General features: G+C 46.2%; 2 protein-coding genes and 1 pseudogene across 4 annotated transcripts; all 3 read right to left on the reverse strand.

The window, feature by feature from the left end:
• Positions 1–406: 406 nt before the first annotated feature.
• Positions 407–9640, reverse strand: LOC100277486 (uncharacterized). Of its 3 annotated transcripts, none has more exons than XM_020547609.3 (12): positions 9351–9640; positions 8936–9003; positions 8665–8703; positions 7409–7490; positions 7228–7311; positions 6866–6905; positions 6346–6391; positions 5837–5895; positions 5650–5717; positions 5347–5451; positions 5215–5273; positions 407–884 (listed from the first exon to the last, which is right to left on the reverse strand). In XM_020547609.3, exons 1-12 carry the CDS (start codon positions 9404–9406, stop codon positions 763–765), a joined length of 828 nt encoding a protein of 275 aa, XP_020403198.1. In that variant the 5' UTR covers positions 9407–9640; the 3' UTR covers positions 407–762. The 3 variants fall into 3 exon arrangements, 2 of the variants coding, with proteins under 2 accessions (XP_020403198.1, NP_001352922.1); NR_158703.1 differs by having other exon boundaries at positions 415–884; positions 5347–5443; positions 9351–9501; NM_001365993.1 differs by lacking the exon at positions 8665–8703 and having other exon boundaries at positions 415–884; positions 9351–9562.
• A 2226-nt stretch (positions 9641–11866) lies between these two features.
• On the reverse strand, positions 11867–12752 carry LOC103649448 (uncharacterized). Its single transcript, XM_008673715.2, has 3 exons — positions 12676–12752; positions 12156–12366; positions 11867–11988 (listed from the first exon to the last, which is right to left on the reverse strand). The coding sequence occupies exons 1-3, from the start codon at positions 12724–12726 to the stop codon at positions 11867–11869; spliced, it is 384 nt and encodes a 127-aa protein (XP_008671937.2). The 5' UTR covers positions 12727–12752.
• Positions 12753–16456: 3704 nt separating this feature from the next.
• Positions 16457–17109, reverse strand: LOC103649450 (nuclear ribonuclease Z-like; annotated as a pseudogene).
• Positions 17110–17928: the final 819 nt, after the last annotated feature.

Here is a 17928-nt window from a genome sequence, read left to right on the forward strand (position 1 = left end):
TAAAACTGTGGAGGTGTACATTTTCCATCAGGTAGCTGGACCAGCATAGTCGGGGTTGGGGAATGGGGACCAAGACAATATACTAACTTGCAAATGTCAGAGGCGAGAGGGTGGTGTCACTGTCACATAGATACTCGTACTTGCATTCACAGTTCGTCGGTGCACTTCTCGAGTCCTAGAGTTCTACAATATTTTGCACGAGAAATCAGTAACCGGAAGCTGCAACCCATTTTTTCCCCCTCAAACATTGAGGTACAATATAAATATAATTCCAAGTTCCTCAATATACTCTTTTACGGAAACTTGGCAAATTTTTAATACCATACGAAGCCGAGTAACCACAGTTCATACATCAGAATACTAATCATACGGTAAACACTGAATCTCTATAGCCAGAGAAGTGATGTAGAGATGGACGAAAAAGCAACGCTGCTGGAAATGTCATACAGTATAGTGCGGGCAAGGGAGTAGTAGTTAGTATATTACAATCTTCTTTGACTAACAGGCGTCAACCATGTCTCTGAAAGCAATGGGAGAAAAAAAACCCACCGAAACAACCCAGGCACGCATAATTACAGGTCGCACTTTACATGACGTTGTAGAGTCAGCAGAGCGTTGACTCGTTGAGGTTCGAACTGGAACTGACTTGCTACTCCAACACCCGCTAATGGTGTTGTTCCAAGACCCGTGCATCATTTTTTTCATGGGCTGATCAAGAAGCCTTCAGTCACCTTTTTCTTTTAATAAGAACTACGAATCCGATCACGGGAACATGCCTTCCAGGTACTCCTCGAAGGCTTCGTCACTGTTCCCTGAACTCTTTGAAGATGCTCCACACCGATCTGCAGGTCTCTGGCTACCAGAATTTTTGGCATCCTTAAATCCTGAGGGAACAAACACAACTATAAATAGCATATAATAATCGATAAAGCTCGATGCTGTTACAGGTTCTAATGAGCCTAATGCCAGCTATACGTTCTCCAGATATGTGGCACCTCCCTAGGGGTGTGTAAGTGTTGTGTACGCTTACATTGTTGTGCGCCTTCGAACTCTTTGATCAAATGGCACACAGCTCTGATACATTGTTGCAGCCTCGATGGGAGCCAAGCACCATGACTATGCCATCTTTTATCATTTTAATCTTACAACATATTTTTCCTTACTTTTAGAATACATGTTTAGGGTTTGGGGTTCTCCCCGCGTAATTACTCTCTCACCCCTAATGTGTCAGGCCTAGTTAACTCAAATCTATTAATACAACATCCAACTCTAACACTCAAACAAATGGGTTAGGGTTTCCATTCTCCAACTTGGTACCCGATCCAACTACCTCTTCCCCTCCCTCCCATCCCTACAGCCGCCGCCTCCCAGCCCACGTCGGTGTCCTCTCCCAAGCCGGCAACTCCATCTCGTCGCCATCTCCTGTAGTCGGCGCCGTCCTAGACGCCTGCTCCCGGCGTCCTCATCTTCGTCGCACCGACGCCAGAGCACGGCGCGCGCCCGTCTCCACCAGCAACGCCGCACTGCTCCCCTTGCCGGGTCGCGACGCCTGGCTGCGCCCTCGACACCGGGGGGCGCTCTCTACTTCGTTGTGCCGCCGCCAGGGCTCGGCACGCGCGCTCGGGCACTCCCAGGCTCTCAGCACGCCTGCCTCGAGGTCTCCACCACCGCGACTCATCGCCAACCTCCCTGCTCCACGCGCCGTCGCCGCTCGACGGGTGCTTCCCCGATCGGACCCGCACCTCCGCCGCCAGGGAACCCCGCCACTGGCTCAGCCCCCCGCCGCAGACACACTCGGTCCACCCCTGCTACGCATCCCTGCGCTGCTTGACGCCCTGTTCCGCCCCCGCCACATCTTCCTGCGTTGTCGACCTCCGTTGCTCCCTTCATGGCGACCCCCACCTACTCTTCCTCTACAGTGGACGCCGCCGCTGGTCATAGACCCCTCGCGTGGACTCCCCCACGCTACTATGACGGCTCCGCTGGGCCTCGCACTCGCATGGCCTCTGTTCTGGAATCCCCCGTCATATCCCCCTCAGATGGTCCCACTGTCGGCATCCTCAACATCGCCTTCGGCGACTCCTACCTTCGCCGTGGCTCCCATCCCCGATCTCATGCCTGTGTGTGTCCTCCTCCATGACGGCCAGCTTGTCCGAGGCACCTTAGTGGCCTTCAATCACGCCATGAGCCCTGTCCTTCGTGACTACGTCGAGCTCCACCCCCAAGTCGGACGTCACATGCCCAGACCCCTTGTCTTCCCCCGTGCAGTGATCGCCTCCCTGGCAATCGAGCCCTCGTTGTCTCCCTCCCCTCCTAGTAGCCATGTCGGAGCACCTCCCGTAGCTCTTTCCGCGCACCCTGCGCCTTACCCACCATCTCCCTCTCCAACCGATTGGGTGGTCGACTCTGGAGCCTCCTTCCACACTACTCCAACCGCTAGCTCGTTATTCCACTCCCATCCACCACACCCCTCACATCCTCCCTCCATCGTTGTGGGCAACAGTTCCACCCTCCCGGTCACCTCAGTAGGTGCATCGGTTCTTCCAGGACCGTTCTGCCTTAACGATGTCCTTGTTGCTCCCAGTCTAACTCATCCCCTTCTCTCGGTTCGTCGCTTCACTAGTGATAACCATTGTTCTATGGAGTTCGATCCCTGGGGGCTTACCATATGCTTGTTGTGACAGCTCCGGCCCCCTCTACTCTATTCACTTGCCCTCCACTTCCCCCACCAGCGTAGCCTCGTCACATGCTCTTGCTACTACCACCACCTCCGTCGTTTGGCATCGTCGCCTCAGGCACCATGGACCTGACATGATGTCCCAGCATTCCAACCGCTCAGACATCTCCTATACCCGGGGTTCGTCTGAGCGCCTCTGACATGCTTGTCAACTCAATCATCACTCTCGTCTTCCTTTTCCCACTTCCACGTCCAGGGCTGCTCAGGCCTTTGATCTTGTCCAATGTGATCTCTGGACTTCTCCTGTCCTCAGCTTCTCTGGTTACAAATACTATCTGGTCATTCTGGACGAGTTCTCACATTTTCTTTGGACTTACCCACTTCGGCTGAAGTCCGACACATTCACCATCCTCACCCACTTCTTCACCTAGGTCTCCACCTAGTTCTGTCGCTCGGTCCGTGCCCTCCAGTGTGATAATGGTCGCGAGTTCAACAACAACGCCTCTTGCACCTTCTTCCTTACCCACGGCGTCCAGTTGCGTCTCCCGTACCCCTACACCTCTCCCTAGAACGACCGGGCCGAACACATCATTCACACCACCACCGACATGATCTGTTGCCTCCTTTTTCAGGCGTCTCTCCCTACCAGCTACTGGGCAGAGGCCCTGAACACCGCCACACATCTCGTCAACCACCTCCCCTCGAAGGCGGTGAGCCACACCACTCCCCACTTTGCCCTGTATGGCATAGCCCCCTCTTATGACCACCTCTGCGTGTTCGGATGTGCCTGCTATCCCAACACTTCCGCCACAAGCTGACCTCGGACGATTCCCTTGACCGCTACCAGGCCCGTTGGGTCCTTCGGAGCTTCACCCAGCGCCCCGGAGTGGACTACGACGAGACCTTGAGCCCCAACGTCAAGTACGCCACCGTTCGTGTCGTCCTCTCCCTCGCCCTCTCTCGAGACTGGGCGATCCATCAGCTCGACGTCAAGAATGCCTTACTCCACGGCACTCTGACGAAGACTGTCTACTGCAGCCAGCCCACTGGCTTCATCGACGCCACTCGCCCGGATCTGGTCTGTCGGCTGAATTGCTCCCTATACGGCCTCAAGCAGGTGCCACGAGCATGGTACAGTCGCTTCGCCTCCTACGTGGCCTCCATCGGCTTCGTCAAGGCCAAGTCGTACACCTCCCTATTCATTTACCGACACGACGACACCATCTACCTCCTGCTACGACATTGTGCTCACGGCATCCACCGCCGACCTCATACGGCGCACGATCGTCACCCTTCAGCGAGAGTTCGCGATGGAGGACCTGGGGCCCCTCCACTTCCTCGGCATCAACGTTGAGCGCCGGCCTCAGGATCTCTTCCTCCACCAACGCCAGTACGCCATCGAAATCCTGGAGCGAGTTGGCATGTCCGACTGCAAGCCCTGCTCCACAACTGTCAACACTCAGGCGAAGCTCTCTAAGGACGACGGACACCAGGTCACCGACGCGACGTCCTACCGAAGCCTGACCGGCGCGCTCCAATACCTCACCTTCTCCAGGCCCGACATCGCCTACGTCGTCCAGCAGGTGTGCCTGCATATGCACACCCCGCGAGAGCCCCATCTCACCGCTCTCAAGCGGATCCTGCGCTACCTTCGCGGCTCCCTCAACTACGGACTCCTACTCCGACCATCCCCGACGTCAGAGCTCGTGGTCTACACCGACGTTGACTGGGTTGGCTGCCCTGACACGCGTTAGTCCACATCCGGTTATGTCGTGTTACTAGGCGCCAACCTCGTCTCCTGGGGCGCCAAGCGACAGCCCGCTGTCTCCCGCTCTAACGCCAATGCCGAGTACCGCGTCGTGGCCAACGGCATAGCAGAGGCCTCCTGGCTGCGCCAGAACCTCCACGAGCTCCATAGCCCCCTTCAGCGCGCCACCCTCGTCTACTGCAACAAGGTCTACCTCTCCACCAATCTCGTGAAGTATTAGCGCACGAAGCACGTGGAGATCGACCTGCACTTCGTCCACAAGTGTGTCGCCGCCGGTGACGTTCGGGTTCTCGGGGTCCCACCACGCTGCAGTTCGCCAGCATCTTCACCAAGGGATTACCGTCGAGTGTATTTTTAGACTTCCGATCCAGTCTTAACATCTGTACAAGATAGAGTTGAGACTGCGGAGGATGTTATAATACCTATTTAGGGTTTTCCCCGTGTAATTACTCTCTTACCCCTGTGTAATGGGCTAGGCCCAGTTAACTCAAGTCTATTAATACAACACCCAACCCTAACACAGGGTTAGGGTTTCCATTCTCCAACTCTTACCATATTGTATATGGTTCATTTTAGGGGCTCACACCCAACACTTCAAAATTATCTTCTACTGTATGGCTGATTAGACCAGGGATCCCGGTTCGAGGTTTATCAGCCTGGGGCTTTTTTACTTTGGAGCCAAACAAGCCCTAAATTAAGCACAACATGTCTGCCACCAAACGCATCATAGATCATAACCACATGCAAAGGTATCTGAAATCCTCTATACCTTTTTTCTTTCTTCTATATTTCTCGTCCTCTGAGCTGTGGTCACTTTCCTCATGTTTTCTGCAGTTTGAACAGTCAAATCAAATAATGTAGGGTAAAAAACATACTGGGAGTGGAGAAGAAGTATAAGTACCTCTTTCTCTTGTCGCTGTCTTTCAAATCAATTTCCTTTTCACCAGGGAGCTCATTTTCATTCTCTTTCTCCTTTTGCCTCTTATAAGCAAGCTTTTCTGCACATCTTTCATAATGTACTACAATCAAGCTAAGTAACCAATTGAATGCTTGCTTGAACACAAAGAAGACAAGAAAGAAAGAGCAACACCCATTGGTCCATCGAAAAGTTCAATGAAAGAAACATCCTAATAAGAAACTATAAGGAGTAATAGTTAAAAACTGTTTCAAACAAATCCTATTGTGGAACAGTTGATTCACAAACCTTTTGCAAGCTACCAATTTCACTAGTGCTTGTTTCTGCTCCTCTGCTTCAACATAAGAAAAATTGACCTGAACATGAGATAAAGAACAAAAAGAAAGGTAAGGGCTACAAATACAGCTGAAAACATAAAAAAAATGCATTGTACACATTTTAGTATCAACAAGATATTAGCAAATAACATACATACCTCATAACTACCTAGACCATGTTTTTCATCACAATGCCTATTACCACAGATGAATTGCCCTGCAAAAGAGCATATTCTGGTCATTACTGAAGACACTGATATTGATCAACAAAGAACAGGTCCTGTTTACACAAATATATATTTCTGATTTTTAGGGGGAGGGGGGGCTTTCTGTGTTCTATTACAAGCAAGTATAATGATATGACAACTGCAAATATGGCTCCAAAATCTAAAATTCAGTTCTGATGTATTTTGGAGTTTGGAGGTTGTTTGATGCAAGCAACCCTCCACCAGCGCTTTGCTAAGATGATGCCTAATACTGTAACAAACAACACTTTAAGCTCAGTAAAATTGGTACAGTTTCTTTAAATACCCTTTTAAGTACTAGACTTCGATTTTTAAAGTCTGTTACTAGCAACAGAATACTCATATGATCAAAGTTCAGCTACCATAGTTTTCAGGTAAATCGTTTTATATGGAATTCAACTGACAGGATTACTGAATAATACCTTTGCCAGATATCACCTCCTTTTCTGTTCTCCATCTCAGTCCAATCTGCATCAGAAAATACCCTTATAACATGCAACATCCAAAACTACAGATCATTTCAGAAACAAAAAAAATGGGCAGCCATTCATCATCCTATCACGAGTATGCATGGCTGCCATATGATCCATATCTTACTTGCTTTAACTTCTGATAACAAGTGTTTGTGCATGCCTGCCATATCTTAGACATTAAAATGGGTGTGACAAGCAAGCATATTGCACTATGCACACTGACACAAATCCACAACCAAAAAGAATAATCATCTTGTTATTACCACCCATGTATTAAGTTTATGAAATGTGAAATCAAGGTTAAAACAGTATCACAATTGGCATGATATCATTACTGCAATCTTGGCCGTACAAAAAGGACCATCTATGTCATGCTAGTACGGACAGTCTTTCTATTACATGTCATTCAAGAGTGAAGGAGAAACTAAGCATTCACATCAAGGAATAGCTCTCAATGACAGTGACACACCTTGCCTTTTTTATACTGGGTCATATCAGCAATGCAATACCTATCTCATGTTAAGGACTCTAAGCACAATGGAGAAAAAGGAATAGTACAACCAACATGAAATATAGCTCCCGCGTATACAACAATTGTAAATCCTAGTTGACAAAATGCATGAGTTCATGAGGTGCAAGCAACACAGAGGACAGCAACAGATACAAGTCTCTTTATATGATCACATTTGCATGACTTAATAACTTCATGTAACAAAATTAGCTTCAGCATATATGAACATGTCATTTTACAAAGTTATCTGAAAACTATGTCATGTACTTATATGTCCTTACAGAAAAAACAATACAATATCAAATATAAAAAAAGGATACTCCTTAAACAGCTTGTCATAGTAACGTTTGACCAGCCTTTTCTCCCAAGTAGAATCCATCTCATCTTCCTCGGAAAGAATGAACCTTTTTACATGAATAGAAGTAAAGTGAGGCACTTATGAGTTTCCCAAAACCACAGGCACATGTTGCACTAGGAACACTTAACAGACAAGGTTCTGACCTGTATCCTTCTCTCAGCGTATCTTTATCAGTTTTGATGGGCAAACTACTATCCACATTTTTCTCGTGGCCATAAAACTGAACTGTTTAAAGAGAAAACATGTATCATTGGCAATATACAAATACATTCATGCACGAAACGAAGGATAGATGTGATGTATGCTAAGGTTTAAGAAAACTCTTTCACACCAGTATCGTGGAAGACTGGGATACATAAAATAAGAGTTTTTGAAACCTAAAATACAACTCTCCTAGTTTTGAATCCGTGCATCGGAGATTACTCATACATATATCCATGTAGAAGTAATCAAGTACTGCACCGTTAGAAGTATGTCAACCAAATCAGTTGCTAAAGAAACCCACCAAAATCCAAGCAACCCCACTTAAGATTATACTTTTCATGTTTCCAAAAAGTTTATACTTCTCCTAAATGCACATCTAGTCAGGTATCAGTATATCATACATGACTGGGAATTGGGATAGTAGGACATCGATTCCTTTGTGGAGAAAACAATCCAGATTTGAATATATTTTTATTGAACTAGGGAATGGCAAGTTGCAGATCGAAGTATGTTACCAATGTCAATGTGTATGGACAAAGGTAGACCCCAATTCTTCTACAATAGAGGGGACTGTCCATCATCCTATTTCTTTTGGAAACTAAGAGTAAGCAAATAAATAGCTCAGTACATGCCACTATCTTAGTTTCCTTCTCACAACGAAAGGTTCATTCTGTGAATTTGTGATCTATCCATGGGATGGCATTGGGCAGAAAAGTAACATTGTACCAGGTTGGAGGCCAGGGCTTAAATCCCATGTAAAGAAAAATCCACATTAGAATATTCTGCATTAAGCTAACTGCCATGTTATATTTAGAAATACATAATCCATGTATGAATGAAGGTAGCCCCCAATTCTTTCTAATGTAGAGGGGACTGTTCACCATTCAGTTTATTTTGGAAACCAAGGCTAAGACAATAAATAACTCATTATATGCCACTGCCCCAGTTTCCTCTTCACCATGAAAGAGCAAATAAAATCTGCCCACACATTTGCAGTGGGACAAGGTACCAATATATCAAACTTAAAGCAATGCCGAAACCAGGCACACCAACACGTTGAATGGTTGTGATCAAAAGGAGAAACCTATAAAGGGAATACAATAAGATTTTGTGTGTTGGTTGCTCTGATCCATGCATAATGCACCATTTGAGGTAATTAGTAATAACAGAAGTGCGAGCAGCTTGTGGCATATACTTTCGAGCATCACGGGTATCTTGTATGTGCCCACGCATACTGTAACAGAAGAACTGCAAGTTATAGATGTTCCCTTCAATTTACCAGTTATACTTTGGTTTGCACATCCCATTATTCTATCACCATGTTATTCTATTCTGGAACCATTTATTTCACAACAGATAATACCTTATTAAGGTACACAGTTCCCAAATGAATCATTGAAGAATGGAGGGGAAAGACTGCGTTGACATGTTTTTGCCAGAAAAAAAACTGCAGGAAAAGGTCATACCATAATCCTTCATGAACTTCTTATGGCGATCATAGGCATTGAGCCCGCGGATGTGCGATTGGTACTGCCTGCATCCATCAAAACCCACGTTCAGCTTATTGAGACCACAGTCAGCACAAACACCGGAAGAGTATACTGAAGTAAGAGCCCGTGATTCCCGCCTTCAATTACTGCACTAGCCTACACTAACTAGTAACTACTGCAAAGCAATTGCAGACAGATAAGTAAACTATTGGGGTTCGTGGACCCAGTAATAGTTTTACATTTTTCAACGGTTGAGGCCCAAAGAGTGCTGGAACCATATAAAATATAGCTCTTCAACAGCCGTGATAGAGGCTAGGGTTTCTCTATCCAGATTGAGCCGCAGGAATCTACCTAAGAAACAAACGCACCAAAAGATACACGAAAGGCTTACATCTTCCTCTCCTCCCTATCGAAGATGGCGGATTTGAGCCGCCCTAGCGACGCCATCGCAATCGCTCGCCCGCCCGCTGCGCGTCAGCCTCGCCCCACCCCTGGGCAGCCGCGAAGGGCGCTGGAGCACCAGCTCCGGCCGCCGCACCGCTAGGATCTGCGCCGGGTTTTTGGGGGCGGCTGGGAATCGAGCGCCTGGTGCGGCGGCGTCGGTCAGGTCGTGGCGCACCTCCCGGGCCTGGCCTGACCGCCTGAGCGTAGTGGAGGCAGAAGAAGGACGGGACTAGGTGGCCCGTGGGCCGGAGCCTGGTGTTACCACGCTTAATGCCTGATGCGTCCGGTGTGGCCCATTTTGGCCCACTTTGTGATGTTTGATGTAGAGACTAGAGAGTCGGTTGGTGGAGGACTGGGTCAAAATGTTGTATCGTGTAGAACATATGTTTTCCGTTCTTTTTTCTGGCACTACCAGAGACGAAAATTAAATATATCTGCTATATATAACATTCAACTAAATTCATCAAATAAATTGTATTCAAACTTAACACACTATAAAAAAACAACAGTTTAAATCACTAGATAAATTTATCTCTCTTACTCAAATCTAATAGGCAATATTATTTAAATCATTTATCGTCTTTCGTCCCTCCTCTTCCGCTACAGCGTCCCTCCCTCCCACTCCTCTCACTCACGTCGTCGTCACCATCGACTCCTCTCCTTCCCTCCTGAAATCGTAGCATTAACACAGTATATAATATACTTGTTATATAAAATAAAAAAAGTCTATTAAGGACATTTGGTTAGAACATATAAGCGGACTAGTAAATTGTTGGCGATATAAGGTGACGATATGTTCACATAGATATAGAAGATTGCTGATACGATCATACAAATATATAGAAATGGTTAGTGATAGCAATGGGTACCCGATACCCGATGGGTAAAAACTATATTAGGACATGGTTATGGCAAATTTTGATACACATGGTTATTTTATTGGGTCATTTGTTATACTAATCGAATATAGTGGGCATGAGTATGTTCTCTCTTGCCTTATAACCGCTACCCGATAGAAAACTCGCTAGCATATGACATGTGGGTTTGGATTAAGGGACTTATTCTCTCTCATGCATAGGCTTGTATGGTATTGCCATTTAATGCTAAATGTTGTTGACCACTTGATAAAATTATGTTGGGTTCAATAAATTTATCATGGTAACATAAGATAATATGTTATTTTGGCATCTTTCAACATTGATAAGGTATGAGGTTTCAACATTTTGTATTTGGTAGTTACTTTTGCGATTCAAAATGATCTTGTGTACTATAATGTTACTGAGTATGGATACCCGCTACCCATATTGGGTAGGGTATAGCGTAATTTTGTACCTATGATGGATAGTGGGTATAGGTACGAGGCATTTTTTCTATAGTGGATATGTGTATGGCTTTGTGTCCTATTTAGGTACCTTACCCATTGCCATCCCTAGAAATGGTAATATAATCGTTAAGCAACCATGAGAAATGTGACCAATGGCATGGATTGACTTTGTCTGAAAGCATAAGGAAGCAGTAAAATAGCACGTTTGCTTAGCTTTAATTCGTACTGATTTCTACTGCTTTTACAATGTTTTGTCTTTCGATTGCAGCTGCAACAGTCTAAACAACTAGCTTTAATTTGAAGTGAATAACCTCAAAGATGATAACACGCATGGTCTGGTTCCCTCTCAGCTTTTGTGTAAGGTTCTTTCTTCTCTTTAACTAGGTGGATGCCCGTGCGTTGCAACGGAAACACATAATAACCTAACGTAGTCTGAAACAGATATAGAGCTGCAAAGATGGGTCCAAGAAATGAGGCGAACATAGATCCAAATTTCCTAAGATAGTGAAAATGACACATGATTATTATAGAAAAACATAAGTATTCACATTCTAAGATATAAAATAACATAAGAGTGGAACGAGGGCGTCCATACTGTCCGTTTCGTGGGCCTCGCTCCTGCCGCTCAAGCACGAAAGAAGCCTCGGCGTCGCGTTCTGGCCCTCGACGCCATCCGCGATATGACCTCTCTATAATATATTTTGGCTTCTGTCATGATCGGCGCTTCGTTTTATCTTTAATTTTCTGTAGTAGCTGATTATAATGTAATATTATTTATAAATTTATCATACTTAAATATCCATGATACTTATTTGGTATCATAATTAGTATTATTTTATTATATAAATTTAATCATACTTAAAACTACTTTGATCTCTCTAAAAAATATAATTATTTAAACCGTTTTGGAACATAGAATTTGGGACGGAGTATATCGCTGCACGCTAGTTTATCTGTACAAGGCAATATGCAATTGTACAGCGCTGTACAGACTTTTATTATACAGACAGAGTAAAGAGTGCAATACAACATCCGTCATCACACACACGGGTTAAGCTCGGGCGCTCGGTGGCACCATGTCTGCAGCACAAGGATTGGACACCATGACTGAGCAGCTGCTGAGCTGCATGCAGGAGCGATCAGTAGGTGTCATCGGTGTCTGCCTCTTCCTCGTCGCTCTCCAGCTCTGCCATCTCGGCCAGCAGCGCTGGGTCGACCACCTTGGACATGTCACCGGGGGTCTTGGCCTCCTCAAGTATAGCTTTAGCACATATATTTTACTTCTACAGTACAAATACACTGTATATGCCTAAGGGGTCCTAACAGAACACCTTTAAGGCTTTAAAGCTAGAGTTTAATGAGCCAAACGTCATCTCGGAAGAAGAAAAAAAAGGTGTACAAGTCTGAAAGTTTGGTTTTCATACTCACAAACAGATGATGAACTTCCCACTTCATGTGTGCTGTGATTAGCAAACAAATTCCCAACAGAACCATCCATAGATGACAAATTCCCAACATAACCATCCACTCCAGCTGAACCCGTCATGAACGGCATGACTTCATCAAGAACAGTAACAACCGCGGAATCAACATCTTTATGATGCTCAATTGTGATAGCCTTCAGCATACGATGATCAACCTGCAGAAAAGATGTATTTCACAAATTTGCCCTCATGAAACCAACAGATAACACCCTTAAATTTGATCTAATCATCAAATAATCGTGTATGATCTCTCTAAAACCACTAAAATCAAATCCAAATTCACCACAATAAGCAGCTCTTAATCACACTGGTATTTACCCAGTCCATGTGTCATGTGTGTCCCCTAACCCTAGTACCCTCAGCTATAAAAAAATAAATTCACGAAAAAACTTCTTTTGCAGCCCCTCACATATGACATCTCAAAAGCTGCACGCGAGACACGAATGAGAGCCGATCGTACGCACCTCAGGGAAGAGTTCTTGGAGGGAGCGGAAAACCTCCTTGAGGTCACCCATCTGAGAAACCTAGATAGCAGAGATCGATGCAGAATCCCGAGGACCGAGCTCCCACACGGCTATCTCTGGCGGCGTGGAGAGAGAGGATTAGGGTTTTGGGTTCCAATTCATAGAGGCGCGGGTTTATCGCTGCCATCCATGGCGTGAGATGTGTGGTTCGCGGCGGCGGCCGGGCTTCGCGCATTTGCGGTTGGCGGAGATGTGTGGTTCGCGGCGGCGGCCGGGCGCGTGTAGGGAGGCGGGATGGCGCGAATCGCGGGCGGTGTATAGGTGTGAGGCGGGGTTTTCGGCGACCTTTGTGGCTGGGGCGGGCGGAGGGCGAGCGTAGGCGTGCGACGCGACGCGGCCGCGACGAAAACGGAAGTCGGGCGGCAGGCGGTGACGATTGCCGGGGGATGGAGGCGGGATGGCGTTCGGGTCGTGCGGGCGTGGCTGTCGGCGAGCTTTGTGGCGGGCGCGGGTGGAGGGCGAGCGTTGGCGCGGGTGTGCGGCGCGGCGCGGCGGCGGCGAAAACGGAGGTGGGGCGGGGGCGAGATTATCGGGGGCGGTATCCTCGGCGGCGGTTGTCTGCCGTGCGCGCGCGGGATCCGCGGGAGGCTGGTGAGAGCGGGGGCAGTCTACATATGACGCTTGCCACTGCATCCTACAAGGTGTGCTTGCCAGCAATCCAAACACATCTAGCTGCATATCCTTGCTGGGCAAGGCAAGGCAAGCTTTGCCAGAAGATCCAAACTGCTGCATTATCATTGACATGTTGTGCAGCCTTGAGACGTAGACATCTAAGCGCATTTCCATGTATCTGTAAAATGTAACAACAAATGGAGACACGGCATGGTTTATTTAGCTGTCTGTTTTGCTGTCAGTTCATGAAATCGTTAGTGCTTATATCTCCCCATGACTATGAGCCTACCTTGTCCTGTCGCCCATAGATTTGTGCACTGTTTGGCAAGTGCATGCGAGACATTAGAATGGCTGTTTTTAATCTAGTGATGGATTCAAGCTTTTCCTTCAACTTGGTTCCTAAATCCTAAACTCCATCCTCTTGGTTTACTATAAGTGCCCTGTTTTAATGTGTGATGATTAATCAAATCTGGCCAAGTATATTTTCCCAAATTCATAGCCTAGTTGCACTGTTTACTAAACAAACTAATTCTCTTTTAGCTTGTTCATGGAATCATCTCTTCTTTTATGTTCTTTCTACGATGAGTAGCTTTATATGGAAATCTCTAGAATCATCTTTGAATTTTCACTAAAGTTTTAAATTTAATGTCTTTTTTACCTTCTTGCAGGGCTTGGTTTTGTAACATCAATATCTTTCATTTTTGTGGTTGGTGTATTCATGTCATCTTGGCTGGGGGCATCTGTCCTTGGTCTCGGGGAGTGGTTCATAAAACGAATGCCATTTGTTCGCCATATTTATGATGCATCTAAGCAAATCAGTGCCGCCATTTCACCTGGTTAGATTCATTGTCATTTTATGGTTCTAAAAATACATGTGTATAACCAAATCACGGTTTCATCCAGATCAAAACAAGCATGCATTCAAGTGAGCATATATTGGGGAGAAAAAACCATCCACAAAGCGAAAGAACCACCATGTCACATAGAATGTAACTGCAATTGGGAAGAGGATGACACTGCAAGAGAATTAGAGAAACCACATCAGTAGAGTGATAAAAGAATAACCTGAAAAGAATGTACCTTACACTAATCTTAAGTTTTTTTACTTAAGCACAAAACAGTTCAGTAGCTTGTTAATATGCCAAACTATAGTGAAGAGAGTATGATCAGAACGTTGGTTCATCCCAAATTTCATTCTATGATGATCCTTCCTGACACAAATAGAGAAATCAGACTTTATACTACCATGGCTGACACCATCTAGATGAACAAAAGCCTTGCAGAAAAAGTCAACTCAGTATAGTGTATTATTCTAGCCCACGTTCACCTAGAGTTAATGCTAAATGCCTAAATCAATTTTATAGTACCGCTTTTTAACATTACAAATAGTACATGTTTTGCTTAAGTCATGTTGATAGAGCATGTCAGGCCAAAACAAATAAAGTAGACAGAAAACTCAAAAATTGCTTATTTCGTAAATATTCATTTACATGGCCAACTTATGATGAAATGTATTCATGTTAAGCTTATGCTTTGTGACCACATCATGACATCATTAATAACGTGCGGGACAATGATGAAACTGAAAAAGGAAATTAGAAAGTGGAATTGGAAGTTATTGTGAGAGATATCAAGAAAAGAGAAGGTACAGTGAGACCATTTTAAATCCATCTTCTTTAAAGAACACTTATTCATAGCTTCTTCAATCTAAATGCACAAAATTATAGTTCATTCCGTGTTTCACTAATATCTTCTGGTGCTACATTCAGTATCTTACTATCTTATTCAATTTATGCATGTCATTTATGGCCAGCATCAACATGCTGGTACTAAGAACAATTCCAGTGGTATTAACTATCTTTTCTACCATCTTCCAACATCAAGCACTTCAAAAGCACTCAAGGATGATATCGTGTTCACATTGCTCCATACTACCCAGCAGAAAGATATTCTGGAAATATTATTCAGCAAAATTATCGGAAAACATAGCTAGAAGTTCTGCTAGGACAGTACACATAACATGAGAGCAACAGAGAAGGTAAACAATTACAGCTAATGTTTTCAAGTCTGGTAGCATATATAGGATTCAAAAAATTACTTCATTAAACCAGTGTCCACATATACAATTGTGAAACCCATGACAGATCACAGAACCAATCAAAAAATTTGCTAGACTATAAATTTTCGCTTTGATAAAGTGAAAGATGGGAATTTTGAGCTTTGCTACTTTGAAGCAAAAGCTTACAGCTTAGTAAATGACCAATTTCCTTGCAATTTCAGATGCAGTCTATACTCAGTTTATAGTTCATCACAAGAATTTCAATAGAAATTAACTGACAGCACAAAACTGCATTGACATTATACAATGTACACGACAAACAGCTTCAGCATGCATCCATGTTCAGTCTTAGGATATAAACCCAACAGCAGAACCACAAAACCTGCTGCATTTTTCACGTTTGAATGGTATTTTAGCAATATAAACAGAATATTAAAGCTTAAAATGACATCTTTTCACAGTAATACAGCTACAGCGGCAAAAGATCCATTAGATTCAGCGTCGCACAAATAAAATCCTTGCAAAATGTGAGTCCCATCACGGTACAACAAATTGGGGATTAGAGATTCAGGATCCAAGGAGCATACATACCATACGGTCATGAACTTCTTGGACGCCCAGCTATGCACAACCTTATGGAACGCCTGAAACAAGAAGCAACTACATTTCATATCCCACAATAATTCGCGCATTGACATTTCTCGGGCAGACCAAATCTGACTCGAGAAGCCACCGTCATGCGAAGCGAGGCGGGAGTGGGAGGAAGCGGAGAGGGAAGGGCGGCGACCTCACGGCCGGTCTGCGCGGCAGCGGAGGCAGAGGAGGGCTTGCTCTCGTCGTCGTCAGAATCAGCGACGCTGCGGGCGGACGGGGACGCATGCGTGGCGACGGCGGCGGTCGGCACGAGCAGGTCGCGGTCGCGGCTGGGCATCGGGATTAGCACCAACGGCTTCGCGTCACCCATCGCCATCCAGATATCCTCCCTCGCTCTCGACGAGGCTCTCAGCTGGAGCGGCCTGCAACTGCCTCCTTTCTTGTTGGAGACTTGTGTTAGCATCTACAACCATTCCCAACTTTTCTTCCCCTATCTATCCTTTCTATTATACGAGGACGAAGGCCCTGGTTGTAAAGAGACCTACAGTTGCAGTTGCGGCAGCGGGAGCAGGGGCACGGCCGCCGGCTGACGGATACATACACCGAAGGGCCTACGTCGTCATCAGGTCTCGGCCGTTTCAGCCGGTGCGGGGGTGACGGCGGCGGGGATGCCGAAGACGGGCCGATCCCGAGCTGGAGCCAGGGGCGGGTTTCTCGGTGTGACGGTTGCGCCTCGAGACCCTCAAATAGCCGCTCCACGAGGTACCGGAGGCACGCCGGGACGAAGATGGTGGGCGGACGCAGCCTGAAGAGCCCCCGCTGGCCACATACATGGGAAGGCCCCCGATGTGGTCGAGGTGCCCGTAAGAGACGAAGAGGAACTCCTGCGAGACGGCGCACTGCGGGCATCGGCCGATGTCGAAGGCGAGGCTCAGCGTCGGGAAGATGACGCAGGTCTCTTGACCGCCGATGGAGACGCCATCCACAGGGTACCCCTCGATCTCTATATGGTGTTTCGCCTTCGACCTCGTAGCCGACGCGGAAGCGGGAATAGGAGAGGAGCTGGAGGACGCAACCTCCACAGTGTACTCGCCGCAGCTTTTCGCCATTCCGGCGTCGAGGAGAGAGGAGGGGGGCTTAAGGGTCGCGGTGGGCTGTGCGGGCGGTTCCCGCGCGCGTAGGGAGGGAATCGCGGCGGCGGGGGTTCGTGCGCGTGATCCGCGCGGGGAGGGAATCGCGGCGGGGGGGTTCGTGCGCGTGATCCGCGCGGGGAGGGAATCGCGGCGGGGGGAGGGGTCGTGCGCGTGATCCGCGCGGGGAGGGAATCGCGGCGGCGGGGGGTCGTGCGCGTGATCCGCGGCAGGGAGGGGAGCGGGGGCAGTCTACACTGCACACTTAATAGTTAGTAGAGATATACCTGCACGTTGGAGAGAAAATTTCAATATATGAAATAAATCTTGGTTGTATGTTTTTGCAATTTGTGCTCGTGTGAATGAAAGTAATGCATATAGTAACTGAAACAAAATTCTAGTTCAATCGTGGTAACAAAACACCTTGTTCTTTTAATTTTGTTTCTCTTGATTATCATGGTTGTGAAAAACCCATTGAGGTAATTCCTGAGGTTCTGGTGTTCCTGAACCATGTAAGGGTTTGTTCGGTTAGCTCTCAATCCATGTGGATTGAGTGAGATTGGATAAGTTTAAATCCCAAGCAATTCAAAGTTCTTCTAATTTTTTTCCAATCTCATTCAATCCATGTATAATGGGAATAACCGAACAAGGCCTAATAATTTTTTCATAGGATTTCCAATGTATTTGTTTCTTACGATGTATATTTTATTGAATAATTAGACAAATTCCAGATTAAATTCCGAATATAAATCATGACCAAATCAGAAAAACTGAAGTAAAAAGTCAAATCAGATGATG

This window comes from Zea mays, chromosome 2 (assembly GCF_902167145.1).
Source record: "Zea mays cultivar B73 chromosome 2, Zm-B73-REFERENCE-NAM-5.0, whole genome shotgun sequence".
In the NCBI taxonomy this organism is placed as follows: domain Eukaryota; kingdom Viridiplantae; phylum Streptophyta; class Magnoliopsida; order Poales; family Poaceae; genus Zea; species Zea mays.